This window comes from Lepidothrix coronata, unplaced genomic scaffold, assembly GCF_001604755.1.
Source record: "Lepidothrix coronata isolate B3197 unplaced genomic scaffold, Lepidothrix_coronata-1.0 Scaffold120, whole genome shotgun sequence".
NCBI lineage: Eukaryota > Metazoa > Chordata > Aves > Passeriformes > Pipridae > Lepidothrix > Lepidothrix coronata.
This window is the reverse complement of record NW_016690300.1, coordinates 203,248-220,125: the sequence shown is the minus strand read 5'-3', so window position 1 is coordinate 220,125 and position 16,878 is coordinate 203,248. Positions and strand designations below refer to the sequence as shown.

General features: G+C 50.1%; 1 protein-coding gene and 1 long non-coding RNA gene across 2 annotated transcripts in view; one reads left to right on the top strand and one right to left on the bottom strand.

Annotated features, from left to right (window-relative positions):
* Positions 1-7,886: 7,886 nt before the first annotated feature.
* On the bottom strand, positions 7,887-12,414 carry LOC108502548 (transcription cofactor HES-6-like). The gene is made up of 4 exons (XM_017825585.1): positions 9,616-12,414; positions 9,101-9,196; positions 8,875-8,953; positions 7,887-8,475 (listed from the first exon to the last, which is right to left on the bottom strand). The coding sequence occupies exons 1-4, from the start codon at positions 9,676-9,678 to the stop codon at positions 8,030-8,032; spliced, it is 684 nt and encodes a 227-aa protein (XP_017681074.1). The 5' UTR covers positions 9,679-12,414; the 3' UTR covers positions 7,887-8,029.
* Positions 12,415-13,931: 1,517 nt separating this feature from the next.
* Positions 13,932-16,878, top strand: part of LOC108502549 — a 7,017-nt gene continuing 4,070 nt past the window's right edge. Inside the window, exon 1 of the long non-coding RNA XR_001876513.1 lies at positions 13,932-16,878. This exon is cut by the window's right edge and continues 426 nt beyond it. This is a non-coding gene — a long non-coding RNA (uncharacterized LOC108502549).

The window sequence follows — 16,878 nt, the reverse complement described above, 5'->3', positions numbered from 1 at the left end:
GCCAGCTGAGGACAGGTAGGTGCTACCCAAAAGCATCCCAAGACTTTTTGCCCAGTGGCCTTTTGGGTGGAGGAGTGTGCCCTTGGCAGGCAGATCCCTTCCTGCTCAGACTTGCTTCCCAATCCCCAGGAGTACTGCAGGCTGGCTCTCTACAGGCAGCTGGAGCAGCGCCTGCCCCAGGTTCAGGGCAGGAGAGCTGTCTGCATGCTGGGTGAGGACTCTCTGATCTGTGTGCCAGGAGCTGGATATAGACACAGACAGCTGGATGAAAGATGTGTAAAATCCCCCTCGAGGGGCTAGGATTGAAACTGTGAAACCAAAAGTGTGTGCAAACATGTTAGGCTCCATCTGGGGCAGCCATATTTTCCTCCAAAACCAGTGGGAGTGGAGAGATCATAGGCTCTAACTCTACTAGTGTTTCATTTTGGAGCAGTCATGTGGTTTTGAAGCAAATTTCCTAATTGTCCTCACTCTGTGTGCACTGTGTTCGTTGGTGGCACAGTTTTTGTGCACATAAACTGTGTTCATCTTGGTGGAAACCAGACAAGAAGTTCTGCTCTGAGCTTGCAGCAGCCGTGGAGGAGGATGTGGTGGTTGAAAGCAGCAGCTGGTCCTCTGGGCAGCTCTGAATGACACACATGTCCAGAGGTTTGGTCCAGGTGATGAAGCCTACCTGGAAGTATCATCCATGAGCAGCATGCATGGTAGATGTAGGAGCCCCAAAAGCAACTTCTTCAGCCAACAGATCTCCTCTGTCACACACAATTATTTGCTGGCATAGGTGCTGCCCATGAGTTTATGTGACCTCATGCCCTTGGTGAGTAGTGGCCTCAAGTGGGTGTTGAAGTTTTGCTCTCCAGGGACCACAGGTCACCCCACTCATGTCTCACACCTACAGCTGCAGTATGGCCTGTGCTGAAGTGTTTGCATTGCAGGCTTTGCCCTGCTTGGGGGATCCCCTTTGCAGTAGGATCAGCATGGGCCATCATGAAGAACACTGGCTGCTGTTTTATACATTAGGTGTTTGAGGGAATGGTAAGAATGGCTTTCTTCCTCCATCTCTGGCTGCTGAGTCCAAAATCAGGACAAATGCTGGGGATTCCCTAATCTGGAAAGTAATTGCAGCCACCCTGGAACCCCTTGGGAAGGCCCCTGCCACTCTCTGCTGCTGTAAAAGCACCTCTACTGGAGAAGATCAGGGTGTGGGATGCAATGGTCTGGTTCATTGGAAGTGTTTTGGTGGGAGGTGGGAGTGTCAGCCTGCCTTGGTGTGCTCAGCTGCCAGGCACTGTGCCCTGGCTGTGCTGCAGCCAGGCTGAGCAACCTGACCAGGAGCTGCACTGTGCCAGGGAATACTCCCAGGAGCACCTCCAAGCTCATCAACTTTGGCCTCTGTCCTTCAGCTACTGCCAATCTGGGAATGGCAGCAGAACCACCCAGTTAGTGCTCAGAGCAGTGCCAGTTTCTCTGCAGCTGTTGGAGGAGCAGCTGAAACAGAAAATGGCTCTTTTCAGGCTTAATGCCAAGGTTTCCCTCTCCTTGTCTTGCTGTGGGTATCATCTCAAACCACACGCTTCCTGAATGAATCACTAGTGCCTGGAGTGGCCAGGCACCACTTCTAGCAGGAAGGGGCAGAGCCTGCTACTCTGATATAGACATCACCTCACAGCCAGTTGATAAGGGGCCAGGGCTGGAAAAAATTCCTCATGAGAGCAACAGAGGGTCACTCTGCAAAAACAAGGCATGTCCCAGCCACAAGTAAATCTTTCCAAGCACAGTTTCATGCTTTCATGTTGCCTTTATGTCATCTGTGGGAGAACAAGCAATGCCTGGTCTGGGGGGGACATGCCCCTCATCCAGCATAGTGAGTTTAGACAGGACTGGTGCTGTGCATGGTGTAAGCTGGGCAGTTTGGGTCAGGAAGCAGACCTGGGGTGACTGTACCATTGCCTGCACAAGGGCAGAATGGTAGGAGGGCAGTTGGGTGGCCTAAGTCTGGTGATGACTGTAGCTCAGAGAAGGCTGAGAGCAGTGGGGAGGCTGGGCCAGGCACTGGGGGAAGGCTCCAGTGGTAGCAAAGGTATGTTTGTACAGATGGACTTGGAAGAGGAAAGTGCTGGAGTTGGGAAGACAGTGGAGAAATGATTCATACAACAGTTGGTTGTATGAATGTATGTATGTCTGTTGGCTTTTCAAGTCCTGCCTCGTCTCTTTAGTCTGTGCAATCCCTGACATCTTGCTGGTGCTTTTCATCTAGAGATCTCTGAGATGAGTACAGTCATCACCCCCAAGCAGGAGACTGGAAAAATTCAGGTGCAGAGCAGGTGGAGGTGAGAGTTGGGCTTACAGCAAGACCAGCTGTCCCATGGGGTTGTGCTTAGCTGCTGCCCCACACTGCACTGCTGTGACTGTGTCTGCTCTGAAGAACCACAGCACTATTGACACCAAGTTCAAGGCCATGGCTGAGGTAAACTGTACTGGTAGGCTCAGGGCTTTCTTCTGCGCTCTGGGGTCTATGTTGGAAAGTGCTCTCTGCTCGTGGATTCTTATGGACAAGGCAGGAAAAAGCCTTGGGCTCCTGCTGTGAGGGCAGTGCCAAACTATGGGAAATGCCAGGAGGCATTGGTCTCCTTTTCCCAGAGGATTTTGACAGCAACATGTCTAGTTTGGAGAACCTGTCTGTCCAGTATTGCTTTCATTGTATTCAGTGGCTGGACGGTTCATCTATCACACCTATCAAAATGGTACCTCAGCACTTCTGAGGAGTGCCTGAGGTGAGGTGATTGCTATCCCATGTGGACTGCTTGTTCTCACAGCCTCTCCAGTGGGAAGAGTGCATATCTTAGAGTGCTTTGCTTTGTACTTTATTACCCATGTAGGCTAATGAGGGTAGGGCTGGTGACAGAGAGGTTTGAGGTTATGTGGTTGCTCCTGAGCAGTTCTTCCCACAGTCCCAGAGGGACCCAGGAAAGTCCCAGCTCTTACACAGGGGTACTCTGTCCCAGGGAGCTCAGCCATGGCTCTCCTGGCTTACTTCACTGTCCTGCCTAACATTTGCTTTTCTGAACTCTTTGGAAATGCTTATTTCTCTCTTTCTCCCTTCTCAGTCCATAGGAGGTAGAAAGAAAGAGCTTGAGCAGTGGGAGATGGTGAGATCATGAGGAGGGGTTGCTGGGGCTGCCAATGTGCCAATTTCAGGTTATGCCAATTTGAGTGAGAAGTCGTCCTACAGCAACTCCTGCTGTGTGGGTATGCTCAAGGATGAGGGGGCCTGGGCAGGGTCAGATGGAGAAAGAGGAGGGGCTTTTGGGAAGCTCCTAGTGAAAGAAAGGCCAGCTTGGCAGTGGTTTCTCCATCCTTCCTCTTACCCCAGCAAAGTTTTTCCCTGCTCAGCGACCTTCCAAAAGCCACAGACTTCTGCGCTGCCATTTCCCCTGGCCTCCTCAGGAAGGGACCGTGGAGAGGAGGCATCATTCCCAACTCTCCTCAAGGGTGTTTGCTGTTTGGCAGAGCAAAAGGGACAGTCCTCTATCCCCAAAGATGAGCCCCTTTGAGTTGGTTCTAGAGGACCCAATCTCTCTGTGGCAGCAGATGTGGGATTGAATGAAGAAGACCATTTGCTTGGTGGTGTTAGCTGTAGAAAACTAAATGGAAATGCTCCAACATGCTTTTTAATTCCAAATGTGTGGTAGGATTTATGACAACTAATGCAGGAACCATAGGAGAGTGTCAGAGCAAATCGAGTTCCCAGGCTCTGGTGGGTCTGTGGTGATGCCTCAGGCAGCAAGCCACATTCTCACGAGGGCTGTGACTTATAAATGAAATATGTCAGCAGTGCAGGACAGATCCAGGGCTAGTTCAGCTTCTGCTGCGTTATTCATGAGTATGTGAAAGCTCTGAAAAATGTGACAGGCTTTGGGTTAGGTTCTCAACACAACATTACTCCTCGTGAGATGAAATATGAGCGTGTCTCTCCTAAGACAGGAATATATATCCTGGAAGCTGTGGGATAATGGCATATCTAAAGGGAAAGTGAAGTCTTTGGTGTTCTGCTGCTGGTGGGTTTGTTTTCATTTTCCTCCCAACAGGAATACTTGCTAGCGATCTGCAAGCACTCACACCCATGGCAGTGTGGTTCAAATCAGTCTGAAAATATTTTGCCCCAGAATTGCTTTTGTGTAAGCTTTTGCAAGGTCTCTCCTCGTGAGTTGCAGAGGATTAGGAGCCCCTGCATGGCTTCTGGAGAGGTCACACTGCCAACCTGGAGTCTCCTTTTTGCCAAAGTGAGCACCCAACAAAGAGGTTAACTGAAAATTTAGCTTGTGTTCCCTTTTTAATCACTGTGCTCAGCTCTCTCAGGTAATGATCCACAGGGACTCAGCATCACTCCTAAATCCCTAAAGCATTTTGGCCTTGTAACTGTGGATGGCTGTGGGACCCTCAGGGTGGGATGAGGAGTAAGGGAAAAGGCAGGGATGCTCAGAGGCCCTGAGGGTTGTGTGTGCCTAGGAAAAGGCAGCATGGCAGGGCCTTAAGTTCTCTTACTTACTCATGAACCTCTGTACTTTCCTAATGAAAAAGGACTTAGTCCTGTCTTCTGAGAAATAACTGAGCGTTTTCTTGGCTTCCATGAGAGCAGGCCTGGGAGTGAACTTTATATAAAGGGAACTGCTGTGCACATGGGTATTTTGTCCACCTGGGCTTACGTTGGTATATGAATCAGTAATTGCTTTGTATTAAAGGCATATGAGGGTCCTGAGCTTTGGATCCAGCCTTTCCCACATCCTCGTGTCCTTAGCAATTGGCCTCTGCTTTTAATGCTCCATTCACAAACCCAAGGTTGTGGGTTCTATCCCTGTATGGGACTTGATGATCCTTTGTGTCCCTTCCAACTCAGAATATTCTGTGACATGTCTGGAACAGTACTTTGGCAAGGGACAAACAAAGCCCAGATCTGCACCAGGCTGTCCCAGCCCTGTGTATGCTGGGAGAGATGTGGTGTATCTTGTGACTGTTTCTGGCAAACAAGTCTGTCTGGCCATGCCTGAGCTGAGGAATCTTGTCTGGGTGCTTGTGTTGGCCGTTTTCAGTCCTGAAACACCTGGGTGTGCAGTATCCCTGTTGTCTGTGCCTCCAAACCCCTGTGCCTTAGGCCTGTAGTCCCAGGTGAGAATGGTGGAGCAGCCTTGAAGGTGCCTCATCTGGGTGCTGGGGGACTGATCCCTGGGCTGTGCTGTGGCACCTCAGGCAGCCAAGAGACACAGCCATTGGCACCTGCTGCAGATGTGCAAATAGCATCTGTCTGGGTTCTGCTGCTGTGTCCAGAACTGTGTGATGGGGCAGCTTCAAACACCAGCTTACAAGGACAGTGCTCTCTACTCCTCACTAGCCAGCTGGCTGGAGCAGCTGCTCTATTCCGTCTTTTTGGGAGAAGATGGTAGCAGCTGCCAGTTCTTGGGTTGTCAGTGGAGAGGTGCCCACACTGGAGAGCGAGATATTATTGCTCTTGTACAATCCCAGTTTTGATAAAACCGGATGGGTTTGAGGTAAATATGGAGCTCCCTTGTCAAACGTAAGTAGGAGCTGAAATTCATGTGTTTGAAGTGCTATGAGTAATCCTCTGCCTTTCTGAAGAAACTTTTTTTTCTCCTGAAAAACTAGTGACTTGCAATGGATTCCCGCAGCACTAGTTGGATACGTGACAAGGAGATCATATAAAAGGTCACCCTTGGTTTGAAATGAAGGCAGTGAAAAATGAGTGTCTTGTACTAAAACTGTTACTGGAGGTTGTTGGCCAAGTATTGCAGTCTCACTTTTCTATTTTTAAAACTCTCTCACCAGCTGTGATGTGACCCTTCCTTCCACACCCACAACAGAAAAAAGCCCTTACTGATTAGAAACAGGAAATAATAAAACTCACTAACCACAAAGTATTTTCAGACACAAAATAAACAAGCAGAGATGGTGAGAAGTAGATATTTCCCACTGATCTCTTTTCAGCACGGTAACCATAGCTGATAATTATAGTCACTGGGGATTTACAGCTTTTAGAGGGAATGTATGATTTTAAGTTGATGCTGTCAAACTGTAGTAAAATATTTTCATCACAGCCTCTCCCAGCATAACAATAAGGTGGCCACAAGTGTCATGAGGTGCATTATTGACACCATCTAGAAGTAAAAGAACACTTCAGGTTTGATCCTGGGCAGGGAGCTGCTCCTCTTGTCAGTCCCACTGGTGTTCAATGGAGCTTCCTCTAGTGAGTACAGCTGTGGGGGATTTTATGGGGTGGGATTTTTATCTAAACTCAGCAACATGTGTGATAATAAACTGGTAAGGTCTTTAATGTCTTTTCTCTTCCAGGATTTTGTGGTTTGCTTTGCCTGATAGTTTTCTCCACCTATGAGTGTTTTGTGCCCTTTGCTGCAGTGGTTTGCGTGGGGTGGCCCCAGCTCCCAACCCTCTGGATCTTTGCAGTGGGATATTGTGTATTTTCCACATTGGTGGTCATTCTGGAGGTTCCCGTCGGCAAAGGGGGAAGTCCTGATTTTCAGGCCGAGGACAGAAACTGAGGTTGAGGTAAGATCTGTACAATTCTATGCCTTTACCTGACTTCTGACCCCATGGTTGAAGAAACCCGCTTTGCCTCCTTGCAGCCATGTGTAGGCCAGTTGTTTCTCCTACCACCCTTATGCCACTGCTCCTAATGGCTCTTCAAGAGGGCTGGATAAAAAGGAAGGCTTCACAGAAAAAGATGCTAAACCCAGAGGTGCTGGTTTTCACTCCTTAGGCACCTCATCAAATAGATCTCGCTGCATAATGAGCCCCTCTGAACTGCGGGTCCATTCATTAGTATGCGTGGTGTTTGTTTAAGAGCTCCCTGCTCTTTTATTTTAACTGCGAGGAACTTTTAACTGCCTTTGAGATGAAAAACAGGGACCAAATGTTGCCAGCAAGCGAGCAGATTTGTCCCAGTCTTCTTGGTCCAATTTGCAGGAAATTTTACCTTCTGCCCTTTAGAGGATCTTTGTGATTCACTTATAAGTAAAAGCTGAAGCATTGATCCAGGCTGATAAACCCAGCTCCCCACTTCTTTCAGAATTTTTAAATTGTTGCTGTGATCCAGATAATGCTGTCTGTGTGTGTGGTGCACTCTGCTTTCCTACAAAGCATCAGGAGCAAAACCCAAACCAGCTCTTTCAACTGCATTAAGGAAAAACTATTTGTGAAAGAAGAAAACAAAAGCAGATGCTTGAGTACTGTTTATTCAGAGCATAAAGGACAAAGCTGGGAAGAGTATCAGTCATGATCTTCCAAAAGTTTATTTAGAACCTTTAGTTAAGGAAACAAAAAAAAAATCCCTAAATATAACTATAAGTTACATATATATACATATACTAACACATAGCTCACTAGTTTAAGAGCGATGTCAGGATGTCCAGGTGGCTGGGAACAACACAGCCAGAGTGAGCAACCCAGAGAGCATTTCTAAACAGCCCCAAAAGTCCAGACCAAGTCTCTCCCTTTCTCTCTTTTTTTTTTTTTCCTAACCACTGCAGCATTTTTACAGGAATTGACACTGGAATCTCCTACAGCTGCACAGAGGTAATAATAAAAATAAAAAGCCGAAGAGATCAGCTGTTTACCCCTTTATCCAACAAAGTTATCTCAGTGGTTTATGTGAGATCTGAGAGGTAACTGATGCCAGAAAGGGCCATTGCCTGTTGTTTTGTATTTTTATTAATAGGAAGTTAATTATTTTAGAACGTAAGACAAGAAAACTATATAATTAATATAAGCTAAAGAGCATAAGAGGGTTCTATACAATAATTTAGATGTATTAAATAAATAAAAAATAATAGCAGCCTTCTACAATGCAGGCTACACATAGGTTTACTTCGGCTTGAAGTACCCTGGTCTTTAGTACACCTACAGGAACAGACTTGCTCCACAAGTGTTTTAAAGAAACATATCTATAAGATACATACGTAAGAGTGTCTAAGGTTAGGATAAAAATTGAAAACACGCTTTACCATGGTCTCCACATATCTAATGACCCCATTCTAGGGTTGTTATGGGAAAAATTTGGCTGCAGAACCTGTCTGGGAGGCGCAGCATCAACCTGGTTGAAAACCGACAGCAGCGGCACCTGGAAGGAATTTTTGGAAGCCTGCTTGTTCTCTGCAGAGTAGAAGCGCTCCTGTGCCAGGTTTGTGCCCCGATTGCTCCCCTTAGGGCTCAGGGGACCTTTGGGCGTCAAGAGAGGCTGTTGAGATGGGCTGGAAGACCTCAGTGCTGCTTTGCAGGTATCTTCACCAGACCTGGGCAAGGATTTCAGCAGGTGGTTTAGCAGGCGCGCCCCAAGGCTCTTGTCCATCCACTCACAGGTGAGAAGGAGGTTGTGCACCTCGTGCATGCACTGAATGTACCCAGTGCTGTACCTCTGCTGGGCTTCCAGACCCACTTTGGAGTCAGCTGCATTGGTGAGGAGACAAAGGGGAGTTGGTGAGAGGGTAAGAGCTGACTGGTGTGTTCCTGCTGGGAAACCTTCACCAGGTTTCCTGGGGGGCTCACTCTGAAGCCACTGGACTTTCCTAGAAGATGCCTCGTTTGCAGGGAGAAGGTGAGCAGGGTGTGAGCCCTGGTACTCTGCTGCCTACTGCAGAGGCAAAACTACGCCAAAAAGCAGAAATACGCTTGGGAAGGAAAAAACACCTTGCCCGAATTAACCAGTGCCCAGCTCCATCTCCCCATCTAGTGGAGAAAGCCGAACCCAGGCAGCAGCCCGGGCCTCGGCTGGTTTGGATGATGCTTTTGCCAGTCTGGCAGGGGATCAAACCTGCGGCCACCCTCCTGCCCGGCACGAGCACTCACCCATCATCTTGCTGCTCTGGATGTTCTGGAGGTGCTTCACTGTCATTTCAAGGATGTCTGCTTTTTCCAGTTTAGACTGCTGATAAGGAAGGAGAGCAGCAGTTAGAGGGAATGAAGGGTTTGCACCATGCCCAGTTTCTCAAAAAATGAGACACCCTCCACAACCCCACCCCTCAGATTTCCCACCAACAAAAGAACAAAAAGCAGCATAAAAATGAGCACTTACATCCAGGTGAAATGCTCCCACAACTGTCTCCTTCAGCTGGTCTAAGCAGTTATTAATCCTTTCCCTTCGCTTCCGCTCAATGAGGGGTTTCCTTAACTGGCAAAGAAAAGGAGCAGGAAAATTGCAGGTGGTATTTTTTTCTTCCCCTCCCTGCTGCAGTTCAGTGAGGTCAGAGAGTCCCATCCCCTGTGTGAAGCCAGTGTGGGGTGGCACAGGGCTCAGCAGGAACAAGATGAAGATGGATGTGTACCATTTTCAGCCACGGCCTGTCCCTTAGATGGCATCAGCCCTCAATTCTCCCACCTCCACTCATTTTATGCAGGGTTCACCCAAACAAAACAGAGAGAAGCAGAGAAAGGGAGCGGGGAAAAAAAACCACCCATGTGGGTTAATTTCAGAGAAAACATCTTTATAATATGAGGAAAATAACTGTCCCCCTTTTCTTTCCCGGAAGCAGTGCCCATAGCCCCAGCACCCATCATTCACATGCCTGGTGCAGCGCAGAGGGCACGTACCTTCCTCTCCTCCTTGGTGCTGGCGAGCTTGTGGGTGCTGCCCGGGGTGGCTGTGGCAGTCATTCTAATCCAGGCACGGGGTGGGAAGGAGGCACTCGGGCAGTGGGTCGCTCCGTTTCCAGTCGGGCTCTTTGCTGCTCCGCCGCTCCTCTGCTGTATTTATAACCCCGAATTAGCATGTGAAAGGGAACTGTCCTTGGCGGGACTACTTTTCCCACACGAGGGGTCGAGCCCGGAGGTTTGTGGCCATCAATCAAAGCTGACAGGTCACTGCTTCTTTTCAATGAGCACGCCAGCCCCCCCAAACGGCGACAGATGTCCGGCCTCCGACGCTGGGCTTTGGAGGGATCTTTTGTTAGGGAAGAAGGGAAGGAAAATGGGCGCGCTCTGAGCAGCTTGCACGGCTCCTCGTTCAATTTGCACAGATTCCCAGGGAGGGAAACAATAGCCGGGAAGCGGTTGAGTTACACCTGGGAAAATGCCTTCTACTCATCTTTTCCCCCTCTGTTTCCTTGAAGTGATGCCTGGTTTCACCTACTTAACCTGACCCCAGCCATTTCACATCTTTGAAACAGCCTCTTAATTTAATAATAGAGTACTTCAGCTAGGAGTTCCCGCTCCCAGGGATTATTATTACAAGGAAAGGATGATCGATTAAAAACTGTTGACAGCTGGTTGTTTCCATCACAGAAATCCTCTAGGGCAAACATGGGAACATTATTTACCTCTTGGGAACCTGAGTTCTCTGTTGCACATGGGCGGACGTAGGAAATATGTAACTCTTCCAGTTTTTGGCTGCCGTGTAGAATTTAATATTAAACTGACAGGTTATTGCAGATGCAAACTAACCCAGAGGTGAGTTAGTCCTGTGGGATTTTTACTTTGATTTCCCCCCTGCCATGCTGAAGGGGGCTTGTCTGTTCACTCCTCTGGAATGCTGGTGTGGGAGCAGAGAAGCCTTTGGAGGAGTCTTGGTGCGGAGTGAGAATGCACTTCTATACTTCCTCACTTCTGCCTGGTTTGGGGGAGAGTATGAAGGTGTTTTTCTTGACCGTGCATTTGCTTTGTGATGTTTGCTTTGCTAATGAGCAGGATTTGGCAGTGTCCTGTTGAGTCCTGCAGGTGAAGCCCTTTGGATTGGTGTCGAATGTGTCACCTTATTGAAGTGGAGAGGAAGGGGCCACGGTGGCTCAGAGGCACCGTCAGCCCTCCCAACTCACTGGTGGGATTTTCTAGCTCCCACTGTAGTGCTGTGGCTGGAGAGCCCACTCCACTCAAGCCGAGGGTGGGATGTACCCCAGTAATAAAAGCGAGGACTTCATGTCCCTTGCTTAACCACAGCGTGGGTGTGTGTGTGTTTGCTTGTGAGTGAATGCAAACATGCAGCATGTCTGCACACCCTGCCACCTGGGCTCATCACGAAAACATGTCCCCAGACATGGAATCTGGCAGGCAGAGGCTGTTTGTCAGTCAGATACAGAGCTGGGGTGCAGCTACCTGGTTTTATAAGTGCACTACTTGGCAGAGGCCTGGGATGAGCTGGTGTGGTTGTTGTGCTGGGAGAGGAGGGCTGGGAGGGTGAGGTTAATAACTTGTCCTTTGTGCCAGGTAAAGGGAGCAGGGATGGGCCCCTTATCTCAGGTGTGTCCTCTGCAAAGACAGGTAAAGGAGGTCCCACTGCCCTGTGTTGGAGTCTCTCACATTAGCCAGCCCCAGCTGATCACCAGTGAAGACTCTCTTGGTTTTCCAAGATTTTTCCAGCCCACTTGGGAAGTGGATTGTTGCTGGTATTTATAAAAGGTGTAGCTGAGGCATCCATGACTCCAGCACCTTGGTATGGAGGAGGCAGTGGGTGGGCTAGAGTACAGGGAGGTCTGGGCAGTTTCCTAGGGTGCTCCAGGCTGGAAGCATGTCACCTGGGAACACAGCTTCTGGCTGGGTTTGGCTTAAATGGTAAGGAAGAGAAGTCCACCATCTGCCCCCAGACACCCCTCCACCAGCACCTTGTGCAGAAAAAGGCACCAAGGCAGTCAGGGCAGCAGGGGGAAGCCTGAGACCACCTTGGCTCGTGGCCCAACTGAGCATGGCAGAGGTGTCAGGAAATGCAGAATTACCTAAAAATTCCTAAAAGTGTGTCCTGTGCCTGTTGGCACCCCTCCTTGGGTGGGCATGGCTATAGGGCACTGTGTGTGCCCCCCATGTTAGTGGTCCCAGAGTCTGGCCAGCCCCCAGTGCCACCAGGAAAGGTGTCTCCAGTCTCTGTAGTGGTGGGACCTTGTTCCTCGCTCTCCCTTCCGTACTTGGCCTTCACTTGCTGCTTCTGCTTCACCTTCCCTTCTGCTTCCTTTAACCTGTGAGCTGCTGCCGAGGTCTGGGGTGAGTGGGATGCTCCACGAGACCATGATGCAAGCTGGTGGCAAGGCTTTGGGTTCAGGGGACAGCCAGGTGGGAGGGGAGGCCAGAGGAGGCCCCGGTGCCCAGCCACAGCCTGTGCCCAGCCCACTCAGGGTGAGCCCCTTTGCTTGCCCACGGGCATCTGCTCTGGGTGAGCTCATTTCAAGGTTCATTTGTAAGACAGCACCACAGTGAAAAAGAAGAGCAGCTTGTGCTGTAAACAGTTATTTTACACCTCTCAGTCACGGCAAAAGCCTTTATTTCGGAGGTGGGGAGTGCGGGCGGGAGAGCTGCCCTGGCTTGGGGGAAGGCCGACATCTGTGCTGGGGATTGTAGGTACCCAACAGGCCAATGCAAATGAGCATTACAGGGAGCTTACTGCAAATTCCTGCTTTCCCTTTGCACTGCCACTGCCAGGTTTCACTGAAAAGGGGATTCTCCTTTGTAAACAAAGCCTGCTTTTTTTTTCCTGGGCTCTCCAAGAAAAAAAAAAAAAAAAGGAAGGAGAAAGGGGTGAGTGCTGCTTAGAGTTTTCTTTTTTGCTATTTTTCTACGTTTCACACCCCGGAGAAAGAAAACAACTTTTAACATCTGTTCCTGCACTTTTTAAGAGGGAAAGAAAGGCTCTTGAAAAGGGGGAAAGTGTGGCAGATGTTGGCAGGTTCCCTCCAACGCAGATGTCTTGCTCTGAAGAAAACTTTCTTTGGGGATTGGCGGCCAGGGCTAATCTTTGACTCGGGACACGCGACTGCTGAGCGAATGGAGGGACGTGGGAAAGCGCCGCCGAACAAAGGGGCTTATTCAAACAAACCTGAGAGCCGTGAACAATCTAATAACCAGCAGAGAAATGGTCAGCGGCCCCCGGCCCCAACAGGGAGGGCTTCGGGGCAGCCGGTGGCCACAGGACAAGGGAATTTGACCGTGTCCCCAGGGCTGCAAGCAGGGGTGTCTCTTCCTTGCCCCCAGTCTGCTCCCTCTGGGGCATCCAAGGCAGTGCTTTGGCCAAGGACAATCGTTCTTGAGGTGCTGAATGGTCTTGGCTGCCCCACGGCGACAGTTTTTGCCATGAAAGCTGGTAATATTTCAGCTTAAGCACTTCATAGGAAAAAAGGGAGAAGCCCAGAGAGAAGGGAGCAGAGCCAAGAGGATTCACACAAGAAAGTAACTCATTCCAGTTTGCTGTTACAGCTGAAGAGCTCTGTAGATCATTCCTCTAATTCCTTCAAGTTTCGTTCTGCCTCATCTCTGTCCTGGTCCATTTTCTCTGGGCTCTGGTCAGAGCACAGCCTTTCCTGCCAGCAAGGCTGCCTTGTGCTGGGACAGCTCTGCCTCTTCCCTGCTCAGGGCTGGAGGGGAAAGCCCAGTGAGATGGAGCTGTGTTGCTCCTTTGGAGGTCAAGCCCTGGGGCAAGCAGCCCAAAACGCTGCTGTGAGCGTCCCCTGTGTTTCTCCTGACAGCAGAGTCCTCCCTGCATGGCAGCTGGAAAGCAGGAGCCATCTCAGCTGGACCGTGCTGCAGGAAGGATACTGCATGTCCCCAGAGACACGAGCACCTGTCCAGACTGGTTCCTCCTGCCTCTTACAGTTTGGGGTGATGCTGTGGACACCAACTCACAACCTGACAGGACTAAACAGGGTGCCTGTGCAGCACTGGGGCAGACCAAGTCCAACCTAGGCCCTGGCTGGTTAATGAATGGCCTTGTTAACACAGATGAGCATTTTGCAGGGATGGATTTGCTGTGGGAGAGGGGGAGGAGAGCTGAGCAGGTGCTCCTGAGCACTGCTTAGTCAGCTGCACATGTGGGTCATAGCAGGACCACTTGATCCCCTCTTCTTTCCCAGCTGGGGAGCATCCAGGCTGGATTTGCCTGTAGTTAAGTGACTGCTTGTTCCTCCTCTGAGATGTCTGCTGGCTGGGTGTGGGGGCATGGGTGCCTAGCCCTAGGAGTGCTGGTGAGCAGGTGTCACAGGGATGGACAGGGTGCTCCAGGAGTCCTGCCCCATCCAGCACTTGCAGCTGTCTGTGGGTTTGCTGGGGCTGGTTTTATGACAGCAGCTCTGTTTTCAGCACGTGCAGTGACGTGAGGTTTGTGGAGCGAGGAGCAAAGCGTGGGTTTGGGAGCAGGCAGGGTAAGGGGGGGGCAGCTGCTTGCTGCCGGCATGGGGAGTGGGTTGGCCCTGATGTGAAACCACAGGGCACCCTGTACACTTTGCATTCCCTCCCTCGGGTCGGGCTCCAGACCCGCCTTGCTGTGAGCAAACACTCTCTGAGGAGAGGCTGTTTTACAGGGGCTTTAGTCATTCTGAATAAAGAGGGGTTTGTCCGGCTTTTTTCAGAAGGTCAGTTGTGGCTCAAGGTTTCGGTTTAAAAATGAGGGAGGGGTAAAGCTCTCCTTCAAAATGTTTAAATCTGGATGCTTCTCAATAGCTGTAAATCCCAAGAACCCCGTCCTGAAGCCCTGCGTCACCAGGGGTGGTTTGCTACCAAAATGTTACAGCAGGAGAGGAATGTGAGAGCAGCAGGACGTGCCGGCGTGGTGACTGGATGTGCCGGGTCTGGAGGGTGCAGGCAGTGCCTGGGCGGGCAGGCTGGCTCCCGGCACAGAGGCACCTCAGCCACAGTCTCTTGGGGATTACTCACTGCTGGATGGCCCGAGGGCACTGGGGCTACACCTCCAGACTGGCCTCAGTTTGGGACATTGTACCTGCCGTGTCCCACCTCAGACCCACCTGTAGCAGGGTCTGCAGGGGGACCGTGTGTCCTGCAGCCCGGTCAGGATGGATAGAGCTGGAAAAAAGCTGGAGCAAAAAAGCAGGGCATGATTTATTTGTGCTTGGGGCAGAGCACTTGCAGTCATTTCCTGTGTTAAGGAGAATGGGCTGAGGGCACAGCCTCGATGAACAGATGCCACCCACAGTGGGACATGGGGCCAAGGGCACCATCAGAGCTTGCAGCGAGGGGAGCTATGGCTGTGCTGGGGAAGGCTGTTCCAAAGACCTCTGTTGGAATCCTTGGTGCTGTGGTGACACTGTCTGCACCAGGTCACTGTTTCTGGCAGAGGGCTGGGAAGTGATGGGGTTTGTGGCTGGGTGAGTGGGGAAGAGGCACAGGGGATCTGGCAGATGAGTTTGATGTCTATGGTAAGTGGTGGCCTATCAAGGCAATATCGTGTGCAATATCCTGTGCAATTCACCACGGTGTAGGCAGGGGTAGGAGTGCAGTTGAAGGTTCACCTGCTCCAAAGACATTTGGTGGAGAGAGAGGGGTCACATATGGCATTGGACAGTGCTACATGCAGTATTTTCATCATAGAGAAAATCCAGCTCCAAAAGTAGCACTGGACATCCGGAAATTCTGTTGACATCTCTCACCTCCTTTACCAAGTACACCAAATCTCCCTGGCCCCAGCTCAGCCTCCTGGGTACCACCTGACTCTACCATCTTCGGGAGTGAACTCCTGGGATAGGAAATAATTACAAGGCTGGTACCAGCTGAGTAATTCTCAGCTTTTCTTTCACACACCCCCATCCAGCCTTCGTGTTAAGGATTAGCTGATGCCCCTGCCATTGCTCAAGGTGTCTCTCACCTGGCAGGTTAGCAGCTGGTAAGCTCCACAGCCCCACAGGAAGTCTTATCTGCTGCTTTGCAGCCAGAAAGCTGCAGCTTGAAATACAGCTCATGGCGCAAAAGAGTCCTATAGGAAGAAGAAAATCTGATAAGCTGTGTGGCTGGTGACAGACTGATAAGGGTTATCCCCTTGCCTGTGCCAAAGTGGTGGTAGGAGGAAGAAGAGCCAAACTTCACAAAGATGGCACAGGGGGCTTTCAGGGAGTGTTCAGGGGGATACTTGAACTTTCCTTATGTGGCATCCCAGGAGTTACTTCATTCAGGAGGGCAGCCCTGGGCATTCTCACACTCTGTGTGTGAGATGTTACCAGATGTCACTTGAGAACGAGCCTGATCTATAATGTAGCAAATTCTTGGTTTATTCAGCAAGATTTGCTTTCACAAGAAGATGGGTGCCTAACTCCCCAAACATCAGGACCTGGGGCTCAGCATCCTGCACCCCACCCCCTACACATCCCGTTCTGCAACCCCTGCACATCCCACACAGCCTGTTTCTTCTTAGCTTCTCAGTTCTCTAGGCCACAGAATTATCTGAGTTAAGTTTCACCTTTGTGAGAAAAATATCTCTTCTGTGGATAAATGCAGCTTTTGTCCTGGCTCGGCCATGCACCAACACTTCCTTTTTATAGTATGTGTGTATACGTGTACTGACACCACATCCTGACCCCCTGACACAAAATACCTTGTCAGCATGAATGAGGCAGCAAAGCCAGTCATCATCCATGCTCTGCAGGGAGGGTGATCTGCAGCCCTCCTGCCCATGTGCTGTTCTGGGCCTTGCCTGGGTGGGTGCCTGGGCTGCTGCTGCAGGGGCAGCAGGACAGCCCGCGGGGGCACCAGGCTTACCAGAAGCGTTTCCTACCAACTGCCTGTTTCTGGTGCTGCAGGGCTGGGATTGCAGCACCTGAGGAAGTGGGGAAACACACACTTGGGTGGTTTTTTGCACTTGCTGGTTCAGTCTCAGCACAGCCCAGCTGCTGCCGTGACAGTGGAAAACACGAGGGTTTAGGAGGGGAGAGCATGAACCTCAGAGTCTCTGGTTCTTTGAGCCAAGACCATCCTGGGTTGTTTGTAAAATCTCATGTTGTTCTCTAAGCTGTTTTTTTTCATCTGTATTTTTGTAACTAATTTTTTACCAATTACAGCAAAAAGTTTTATACTGCTTTTTTGTTTACAAATACTGTCTAGTTTAAACTGTCTCTCCTCTTTAATTTTTTTACTTTTTTCCCCTCTTCAAATGTA